The sequence below is a fragment of the Terrapene carolina genome, unplaced genomic scaffold (assembly GCF_002925995.2).
Source record: "Terrapene carolina triunguis isolate 2854851 unplaced genomic scaffold, T_m_triunguis-2.0 Scaffold33891, whole genome shotgun sequence".
NCBI lineage: Eukaryota > Metazoa > Chordata > Testudines > Emydidae > Terrapene > Terrapene triunguis.
The window spans coordinates 13514107-13525055 of NW_020698242.1; the positions used below are offsets into that span (position 1 = coordinate 13514107).

General features: G+C 59.5%; 1 protein-coding gene across 1 annotated transcript in view; it reads left to right on the top strand.

The window, feature by feature from the left end:
* The window catches only part of LOC112103467 (copine-7), a 33272-nt gene that overhangs the window by 7897 nt on the left and 14426 nt on the right, over positions 1–10949 (top strand). The window contains exons 2-3 of the mRNA XM_026663631.1: positions 8918–9100; positions 10077–10151. Coding sequence (XP_026519416.1) covers positions 8918–9100; positions 10077–10151 — 258 coding nt within the window. The remainder of the gene's footprint in view (positions 1–8917; positions 9101–10076; positions 10152–10949) is intronic.

A 10949-nucleotide genomic window follows, 5' to 3' on the forward strand; every position in this document is an offset into this window, starting at 1 on the left:
GGGCTCCAGTCCTCAGTGCTGCCTTCCCGGGGGGGTCCATGCAGCTGCCAGTAAATCCCAGCACTCCTGGGAGGCAGGCCAGCTCCAGTTGAGCATGGGCCATGAGACTCCCGCTGCTGGGGATGGATGCCCGGGAAGCTGGGGGAGGGAGGCGTGGAGGAGCCAGCCGCACTGGAGCAGTGGTTTCTCAGCGCTGCAAGCTGAGCGGTGATGTTCTCCATGGCGATAGCATTGTTCCCTCCCCCGAACCTCTCTCCTCCCCTGCGCACTGGCTTGATGAACGCAGCTGCTCCCCTCGGACAGCCGGGCTGCGGGAACCCGCCCCCAGGACCCAGTTGCTTCCTTGTTCCCTGCCACCCTCTCCCGCGGGCACGTGGCTCTGAGCAGCGAGGGCGTCACACAGCCACTGCCCTGCATGTGGGGCAGGGGGACAGTGGGTGAGGGACAAGGGCCAGAAGGGGCCGTGCTCGAACCCCGCAGTGCTTGGCTGTTCCCACCTACTGGAATAACCCTCTGGGGCTAGGGTGACCAGATAGTAAGTGTGAAAAATCGGGATGGTAATTGGCACCTATATAAGAAAAAGCCCCAAATATCGGGACTGTCCCTATAAAATAAGGACATCTGGTCACCCTATCTGGGGCCCACTGCAGTGGGTCTGACTGAGAGCAGCCCTCCCATAGGCTGCTCTAAGTTGTGCTGGGGGCTGACCTAGTCCCCGGGGAGCCCAGGGCCAGGGGACGGGAAGCAAAGGTGCCACAACATCACTCTGTAGGTGCAGCACCATCGCAGGTGGGGGTCCGCTCCGGACCAGCGGGGGCACAGTTCAGTGTGTGGGAGCTGCTGGGGTGGGGCTGGGCCAGCCAGGGGCCGCGTGCGCTGCTGATTCTCTGGCCGCCTTTGTCGCTCACTAATGGTTCCCCGGATTGTCTGCCAAGAGCTCTGCCTAATGGGGCATCTGGCCTGGGAGAGGCAATAGGAGTTTGCTTTCAAAGGGAGAGATTAACTTGCCCCTAGGGACGGGCGGGTGGAGGGGCTAGTGAGCTGCAGTGCCAGAGCACCCGAGAGTACCGGGAGGGCATATGCCAGGCCAGGCTCAGGAGAGCAATAGGGGAAGGCGACCCCGGCTGGCCGTGAGGAACACCCCCATCTGGCCTCCTCAGACCTGACGAGAGCGGCCCGGCAGAGCCCTGCTGCAGAGTCATGAGGAAACAAACTGAGTGTTTCCAGCTTCGTGTGATGGCTGTAATTCCCATCCACAGACTCGGGTGCCCTCTGATGGATGGAATCAGACCTGCTCCGCGTGTGTCATAGGTACTATACTGCTCATGGCCAGTGGGGAATCGCCTTTAGCGGGAGGGGCCTGGGTGTTGGGAGTGAGAGGCTCTCAGTTCCATCCCCACTGTTCTGTGTGGCTGTAGTATGCAGCAAAGTGACAAAGATGAAGGCCTAGGTGGCTACGGACTCATTATAACATCCATGGAGCCATGGTGGGGCACCCTGACCCCTCACTTTATCCGCGACTGGCATGCAGCTGCCGCAGGTGGAACGTGCCCCAGGCTGCCCCTGCCCACGGCAGTGCTACGGAGCAGATTCAAACCAAGAGGCGGGAGGGCTTTAGGCAGGATGCTGTGAAACAACCCCCAGAACGGGGCTCCTGTCTCCCAGAGCCCGTCCCTGGAATGTGCCTGCGTAGCAGTTATGGAGACTCATTTCTTTGCTGGAGCCGATCTGCGCTGTATCATAAAACTGCCATTCGCACTTGAAGTGCTGCGAAAATCAATAGAAAACAGGTGCTGAGCTGGGGCATTTCCACCGCCCCGGAGAACCGCTGGGGCTTTACACATTCCTGAGTCCAGCCTGACACTGGCTCCTGGCTTCAGAACCTGAGCTTGATGCTCCACAGCGGACAGCCATGCTGGCCCGAGAGGGTCACCTGGTTCCCACCTGGTTCCCTGGCGTCCGACTCTGCGGTGAAAGAGAAGCTGGATTTCCAGCCGCCCCGTCCGGGCAGGGAGTCCCCCATGTGTAACGCTGGGAGCTGAGTGCCCTGTCAATGTACTAACGCGGTGCAATGAGATTAGCCCGGCCAGTTATTGCATCTAATTCATCATCCCAGCTCATTAGCGAGACAATCTTCGTTGAGGTTTTGCGAGATAAACACGCTCCTAGAAATCAATTGCTACACAGCTGAGATTTGATAACGGCCATATTGAAATCCTTGTTCCAGGCACTGAATGGAAAGCACAGCCGTGTAATCAGTACGGAACGGGATGCCGTGGTCGCTGCTAATCTCCGAGCCTCTCCCCGCCGGATACCGCAGGGCAGGGCCACGAGGCTCTCTCCTGGTGGGGGCTGGAGTGCTGGGCTGCAATGAACAGAGGTTCCTGTGTTGGAATGGGGTGCGCTTTGCAGGGAGCTGCTGTGAACCCCTTCTGGTCTCTCCCTCCTCTGGGGCCGTGGGGCCGTGCTGCCCAGGGCTCACCCCGTAGCAGAACCAGGTGCTTTTCCCTTCATAGGAATCTCCGTTCAGTTCGTGAGGAATCCTGTTCCCCATCTGTACTGACAGGGAGCAGAGGATCGAGGGCGAGGGCACACTTCGCCCATGCCCCATGCTGGAGCCCAGGTGCTATGGGGTGGGCATCCCTGGCGCCCCAGTGCAGCTGGCCAAGCATCTCCAGGCCTTTCCAGCTGGCTTGACTATAAAGCGGAATTCACCCCAGTTCCCACCTCCCCGCCCCTGTGGGTTCCCTTCCTGTGCCAGGCTAGGGAAAGCGATCCTGGAAACAGCACGTTTCAATCAAATATCTGAGCGCCTCCGTGGGACGAGAGCTCTGCTCGGGAGCCGGAGTGTTCAGTCATGTCCATGCAACGCCCCCACGTTGGCTGTGACCTGCCCTCTGCCCCCACCATCCCCACGGGTCTGGTTAGCCACCTGTTGTGTCTCGTAATAATCCCGGAAGAGGAGCGCCCTGGGGCCGGACCTGGCTTTGTTTTCTTTCATAGAATCAGAGAATCTCAGGGTTGGAAAGGACCTCAGGAGGTATCTAGTCCAACCCCCTGCTCAAAGCAGGACCAACCTCAACTAAATCATCCCAGCCAGGGCTTTGTCAAGCCTGACCTTAAAAACCTCTAAGGAAGGAGATTCCACCACCTCCCTCGGTAACCCATTCCAGTGCTTCACCACCCTCCTAGTGAAATAGTGTTTCCTAATATCCAACCTAGACCTCCCCCACTGCAACTTGAGACCATTGCTCCTTGTTCGGTCATCTGGTACCACTGAGAACAGCCGAGCTCCATCCTCTTTGGAACCCCCCTTCAGGTAGCTGAAGGCTGCTATCAAATCCCCCCTCATTCTTCTCTTCTGCAAACTTTCTTTGTACAGCACCCTGCACAACGGTGCCAGGGCTGGGGCCTCCCGGTGCTAGCCCCATCCCAATAAATAATATTAAACTGGCACCTGATTCCGAGACTTGCGCTGGTCCAGGCCGGAGACACAGAGAACAGCCGCTGACCTACTGCCCACTCAGGCTGGCTGGCTCTATATCAGCGGGCAGTGACTCGGCCCTGTCCGGCAGTGGCCAGGATGTGATGTGGCCGAGTGCCAGGGCTGGCTCCAGGCACCAGCTCAGCAAGCAGGTGCTTGGGGCGGCCAAGGGGAAGGGGCGGCACGCCGGGCTGTTTGGCAGCAATTCGGTGGCGGGTCCCTCTCAGAGGGAAGCAGCTGCTGCCGAATTCCCGCCGAAGAAGAAAGTGGCGTGGTGGAGCTGCCGCCGGAGTGCCGCCGCTCGCAATTGCGATCGCGGCTTTTTTTTTTTTTTTTCCGCCGCTTGGGGCGGCAAAAACCCTGGAGCCGGTCCTGCTGAGTGCCCCACAGTACGGGTGGTTGGTTGGGCCGTGCTGTGACCTGGCAGGGTGGCAGGGATGAGGAATACCCAGGGGATCAGCCGTTGGGATAACGCTTCTCCCAGGGATTCTTCCAAGGCAGGCCCACCTGTCGCGCGTCCATGTGAGCCGGAGGAAGACAAAGCACCCGGCTAGCGGGTCCGGGATGCAGTGAGATGCTCTCTAAATCCTCAGATTAGTCATTGCTACAGTCATATTTCTCGCCCCCACCCTCTGCCACACGCAGTGCCCCCGGGCAGACACGGATCTGCACCCCGTGCCCCCGGGCAGGCATAGATCTGCACCCCGTGCCCCTGGGCAGACACGGATCTGCCCCCGGTGCCCCCGGGCAGATACGGATCTGCACCCCATGTCCCCGGGCAGACACGGATCTACACACGGTGCCCCCAGGCAGACACAGATCTGCACCCGCTGCCCCCGGGCAGACATGGATCTGCACCCGCTGCCCCCGGGCAGACACGGATCTGCATGCTGAATAAAGCACTAGTGATGGGCTAGGCAATTTCCCAGCTCTGGGCTCCGTTAGAAGGGGTGAGAGGTGGTGAGGAGAGGCAGCGGGGGCAGCTGCGTGGTGGGGTGATGTGGCCGGATGCAAAGCAAGTGCAGGGAAGGATAAAAACATGCTGGTTTCTGTGCTGTGCATCCGAGCCCCCAGTGGAACAGCAGCCAGGGGGCTTAAGCTGCAGCTAAGTCTGCTAAGCCGTCAAATTGTGTGTGTCTGTTCAGCAGACTGACACCGGCACAGAGATTTGCGGCAGCAGCTTGATAATCCCGAGAGAAAAGGCTCCAGCCCTGCAGAGTCCCCTCCAGTGGCTGAGCTCCATTCCTACCCGGGACCCCATGGCCTCTGCCTTGGCAGTGGGGCCTGAGCCCTCCACGTCCTGGCTTTGTGCACATCCACGAAGGGTCCCGATCCTGCGTCCATCCTTCCACCCCGGCTCAGAGCCCAGGGCCGCAGCCAGGGGCTGGCTGGCGAATGGGAGATCGGTCCCTCTACCAGTCCCCATCACGAAGTCTTCCCGGCTGAAACTGGTGACAGCTGGGCGCAGCTCCCTCATGCCAGAGCACCTACCGGGGGGGCCGGCTGTGCCCAGGCAGGGGCCGGCTGTGCCCAGCATCCCCGGGAGTTGCCGGAGGATCCAGATCGCAGCCCTCCAATGTTTGCAGGGTCCCCATCTGCCCCCCACCACTGTGCTGACAGGGCTGCTGGTGGGGCATGTGCCCGGGGGAAAGACGACGATACAAGCAGAGAGCAAGGGGGCAGGGAACCCCTTGCCCCTGGAGAGGGTTCACCCCTCTCGGGGAATCCTGTTCTCTCTCCCCACAGCTTCTGGGGCTTCCTGGGTCCCTTCTCGGCAGGTTCTGACCCAGGCACGTGGCCCATTTCCATGCACAGGGCTGATCCCACATTGATTGGGTGGGCCTGAGCAGCCCGGAGGAGCGGGTGCTCCCTCTCTGCCCATGTAACTTCCCCTGGCGCTGCCCGCAAGGGAGAGGAATGAGCGCCCCTCCCGCCCGTAACGTGGGGTGCTCCCCACCAGCTACCTGACACCCTGGGGTGGCTAGTAACTCAGGGGCGTGGGCCCTGTGTAACGATGCAGTTCTGGCGGGACCCAACTGAGAGAGTCAATTCAGGACAAATTGCTTCAAGCAGGGAAGTTACAGCCCAAGGCTGGGGTTTTTCCACCTCTAAGGCAAACCAAACCAGCCAGCCAAAGACGACTTTGGTCTCACCCCACTGGCTAACCACAAGTCACACAAGCAATTCCCTTAGACGCTCCAGTTTCCCAATATCACCACCAGTGCCACTCGTTATGGGGATGAATGGTTATGAAAACCAACACCCCAGTAAAAGAAAAAAAGGTTCTCTTGATCCCACAGGACCAAGCCCCGGACCAGGTCAATATACAAATCCGATCTTACCCACAAATCACGCTGTTGCCAATCCTTTAGAATCTAAAATCTAAAGGTTTATTCATAAAAGGAAAGAGATAGAGATGAGAGCTAGAATTGGTTAAATGGAATCAATGACAAACAGTAATGGCAGAGTTCTTGGTTCAGGCTTGTAGCAGTGATGAAATAAACTGCAGGTTCAAATTAAGTCTCTGGAACATCCCCAGCTGGGATGGGTCATCAGTCCTTTGTTCAGAGTTTCAGTTTGTGGCAAAGTCCCTCCAGAGGTGAAGAAGCAGGACTGAAGACAAGATGGAGATGAGGCATCAGCCTTTTATAGTCTTTTCCAGGTGTAAGAACATCTCTTTGTCCTTACTGTGGAAAATTACAGCAAAATGGAGTCTGGAGTCACATGGGCCAGTCCCTGCATACTTTGCTGAGTTACAAGGCGTATCTGCCTTCTCTCAATGGGTCAATTTATAGCTGATGGTCCTTAATGGGCCATCAAGCAGGCTAGGCAGAGCTAACACCAGCTTGTCTGGGAAGTTTCCCAGAAGCATAGCATAAGTTTGAAATACAGACAGTATAAAGCCAATATTCATAACTTCAACTACAAAATCGAGACACACATATAGACAGCATAATCATAACCAGTAAACCATAACCTTGTCTTGACACCTCATTTGACCCCCTTTATACAAGATTTGGTGCCACTACAGGACTTTGGTTGCAACCATGTTCTATATGGTCCCAGATTATGTCAATAACATCACACCCTGTTCCAGCTTCCAGGGAGGGGTGGCAAAGCTGTCATGGCCGTCGCTTGGAGGAGGTGCTGCCCCACCGAGAACGGCGGGCGTGGCCCCCTCAGTGGGCAGCTCCCTGGCTATCGCTGCATGGGATGAATGGAGTCTGGGGGAGCCAGAGACCGGAGGGGGGAGGGCTGGCTGGGCGAGGCAGTAGGATGAGCCATTGGGACAAATACCCTCCAGTTCCAAGAGTGCCCCCTAGTGCTCAGTACCCAGAGCCACCTGCATACCCCAGGCTTGGTCCTGAGAAGCGAATTGGCCACACACGCAGCTCTCGCTTCCCAGAGTCATTGACAATCGAGTAGCTCATTAGCATATCATCTGCATTCCCAACACTAACGAGTCCATGTTCAGGGTGGTTTGAGACGTTTTATTCAGTTTCCTTATGTCATGGAGTCCCCGGGCGATGCTCTGGAACTGCTCCCCAGAAAGCCAGTCAGGACTTTGGGGAGCCTCCTCTCCCTCGGAGCAGACCGTCTTCAGGGCAAGAAGCTCACACGGCTTCACCTCCTGGGTCTGCCCTCGGAGCATTCAGCATATGCCCCTCCGTGCGCTTCCCACAGCGAGTCCGCCCCGGCGGGGTCCTGGGGAAGCCAAAGCGTTCTGCACCCCCCACTTCGCAGTCAGACATGACTCTCAGCCAGCCAGTAAAACAGAGGTTTATTAGATGACAGGAACATGGTCTAAAACAGAGCTTGTAGGTCCAGCGAACGGGACCCCTCTGCCGGGTCCATTCTGGGGCCCAGCGAGGCAGACCCCCGTCTGCCCTCCCTTCCAGTCCCCAGCTAGCCCCAAACTCCAACCCCCGTCCAGCCCCTCCTTCTCTGGGCTTTGTCTCTTTCCCCGGGCCAGGAGGTCACCTGATCCCTTTGTCTCCAACACCTTTAGTTGGCACCTTTGCAGAGGAGGGGCCCAGGCCATCAGTTGCTAGGAGACAGAGTGTCGGGCATTTATGTACCCCGGCCCTTTGCTCTGCAGCAACCATACCCCCTTATCCCACCCCCTAGATACTTAAGAACTGCATAGGGGAAACTGACGAAAACATTAAGAACAGTCCCACTTGGTCACATCTTAAAAGTGCAGGTTTCTGGGATTCTGGAGCTGCTGATGTTCCGGGGTGGCTAGTAACTCGGCCGGGCCTGGGCCCTGCTCTGGCTTCCTGGGAGGGGGATGGCAAAGCCTCCCAGTGTGAAGCCAGCTTGCCTGTCAGAGGGGACGTCGGGGCACGGCCCAGCCGCCGCCAAGCCGGGAATATGGGGGCAGCAAGAGAAAGTGGCAGCCTAGAGTTAATCCCTCTCTCGGTGTGAGCTCTGGGGTTCGTTCACGGCAGTTCATAGAAACGCTGGGTTTGCTCCTGCGGGAGGGATGGAGCCGAAGGTTTGATTTGGCTCCTGCGTTTTACCTACGTTCAAAGTGTTTTTAGAACGGCGTTAAAAACAAATGTAGAGCTTGGGATCTTGGGAGGGGAAAAGCCCTCGGTGCAGGGCATTTCCAAGAATTCTGCCGCTCGAAAACTGAGACGTGTTTTAAAAATGGCTATTTGTGTAGACCCTACCAAAACCTACCTTTTCAAGCCTTGCTCCCCCTGCCATGTTTTTGGCAGCAGTTAAAGAACAAAGCCCCTTGTCAGAGCTGTGCCCACACAATGCCAAGGGCTGGTTTGGGGCGCTGGGGCTGCAGGCCCTGACCCTGAACAGGGACTGGGTTCATCTTGGTGCTATCCAGGTCGGACACGTGGAGAACCAGTCGCTGCTCGTCTGCCGGGAAGATGCGGCGGAAAAAAATATGCTTCTCTTTGGACATTACAAAGGGCAGAATAGTGCTCCCTTCTGCCCCCGTCCTCCCCAACCGCCTGGCAAAGCACCCTCAAGTGGTGGCGTTGGACTCTCCATGCCCAGGGGGAGTTTGTGGCGCTGGGAGCTAGGAAAACCCTCCCCCGGCTCGTAACGGGGCCATCTTATCCGGAGCGCCAGAGCCCTAGTGCTGTGCAGAACCCTGCCCGCCCCCAGGACAGGGCTGTAGGCCTGAGGGCCCTGCCTTGTGGGTGAAAAGAGGCAGTGGTCTCCCCACTGGGAACAGGGGGCTCCATCTCTGAGCCCACCACGCCAGTTGGCACCAGCTGACAGTCTCCGCGGCAGAGGCTCGGGGCCTGGAGACGGCGCCCCAGCCCTGTGGGCGGGTGGGGGGGCACCCTGTGAGGTGAGGAGAATGGGGAGCTTGCACTGCTATTGCCGGGGCTGCTGGGTGGATCAGGAGAGGCCCTCGGTCTCCAGGGCTGCTGGGCTGGGCCCTGATTCTCCTCTGGCCTCCAGGTGGACAGGAGCGAGATCATCAAGAGCAACCTGCACCCCGTCTTCTCCAAGGTCTTCACGGTGGACTATTACTTTGAGGAAGTGCAGAAGCTGCGGTTCGAGGTGTACGACAGTCACGGGCACTCCAGCCTCGGGACACACGATGACGACTTCCTGGGGGGCATGGAGTGCACCGTGGGCCAGGTACTCGTCCTGGCTGTCCCCTGGGAGCCGCTCCTCTCGCCTGTCCCCAGGCTGTGGCCCAGCAGGGCTGCGGTGTTTCCTGGGGGGGGGAATCCTGCCATTCGACCGTTCTCTGCTCCCGGGCGCGGGGCTGCTCCATTCCTGGCCTGGGAAGGTGGCTCAGGGCGGCCTGCACAAGGGCTTAGCGGTGCCAGAAACGTATCGCCGCCATATTTGCACATTGCGGGATATTGTCATTGCGATCAGCGGCTCGCCCTAGGAGTGGGAGTTCTGAGCGCTCCCGGCCGAGGACGCTGACCTCCCAGGGCCGGGGAAGCCCCAGATAGTCTCTAATGGCATTGCCGGTGGGACTGGAAATCCCCAGGGCCGAGAGGAAAGCGGAGGGACGATGCTGCGGGTTAACGTGGCCAGGGCTGGGGAGAACTTGACGTAGCAGGGATGGCCCTGAGCTCCAGGAGAAGGGAGCGATTTCAGCGCTCTCAGGCAGTCCCGCTGCTTGGCACGTCTGAGCACTGACTGTCTGTAAAGGCCAAGCACTGTCCATGAAACCGCAGCCTGGCAGCCCCAGGCCCTCCCCTGCAGCCTGGGAATTGCTGGCGAGCCCTTGCCCGGGCCGGGGAGCTCAGCGTGCGGCACAGGCTTGGCCCAGCGCTAGTTCCATCCGCAGGGGGTCACTGGCGCCTGTGCTGACGTCCTCCGGGATGACTCGTGTCCCCCGAGTGACTCACGCACCGTGTCCCCTGAGCCCAGTCACGCTAACGTCTCTCCCGAGACGACTCCCATGGCAACGTGTCTCCTGGGGCCGCTCATGCTCCAGCGCGACTCCTGTGCCACCATCTCCCCTGGGGAGACTGGCGTGGCCGTGTCTCCCCGCACAGTGTCGCGTGGGCCCATGGGTCCCCTGCCCCCATCCCCAGGGCATCGCGTGGGCCCACGGCTCCCTCCCCCTGACTCATGCTATCATCTTCCCTTCCAGATCGTGGCCCAGAAGCGGGTGACCAAGCCGCTGTTTCTCAAGTACGGGAAGTACGCCGGCAAGTCCACCATCACGGTGAGTGCGGCCGGCTCGGTCCGGCTCTGCACTTCCTAGCGGTCCTGCTGCTCACGCAGCCTGCAGGGAGGGGGGAACGCGTTCGGCTGGGCCTGCTTGGGCCGTTCCCTCTGGAAAAGGACAGGGAGGGGCAGCCCCCAGAGCCGCACCGTGCCCTGCTCTGGCTGCCTCGGTGCCACACGGCTCTGCCAGGAAACCCTCAGGCACATGTACCCGTCTGACGGGCTCTGGAGCCTGGCACTCTGTGGGAGGAGCTGTCTCTAGAGAGCTGCCCGGTGCTCTGCTCCCCCAGTCTGGAGCTCTTCTTCGTATTTCTAACGCTGCTGCCCCCCACCTGCCCCAGAGAGGGGTCCTGCCACGTCCTCTGGAGCTCTGGTATGGCTCACAACCGGCCAGGTCTGGGCCGAATTCCCATTGCCCGTCTCCTCCTGCCCCCCAGCCCGTCCCACCCTGCGCAGACTAGCCCTGGTCTGCCCCCGCCATCTCCCCAGGCTGGCAGACGTGGCTCAGGGGAGGGGTCAGTCCCCAGAACCCAGGTTCTCATCACTGGTCCCCGGCTACAGGGAATCCACATTCATTCCCCAGAGTCCAGCCCCGCCAGCTGCTGTATGGGCGTTGCTGGGACACCCACTCCGTGCAGCGCAGGAATTGTGCTCTTTGAACATGATGGAGAACACACTAAAGAGTGTGCTGGGATGGCGGCCCCTGGCCCCTGCTGCCTCTCCGTGCCCTGCCGCCTGGCCTGGCGCGTGTGCACAACGGCCTCTCCGTGCCCTGCCGCGCGTGCACAACGACCTC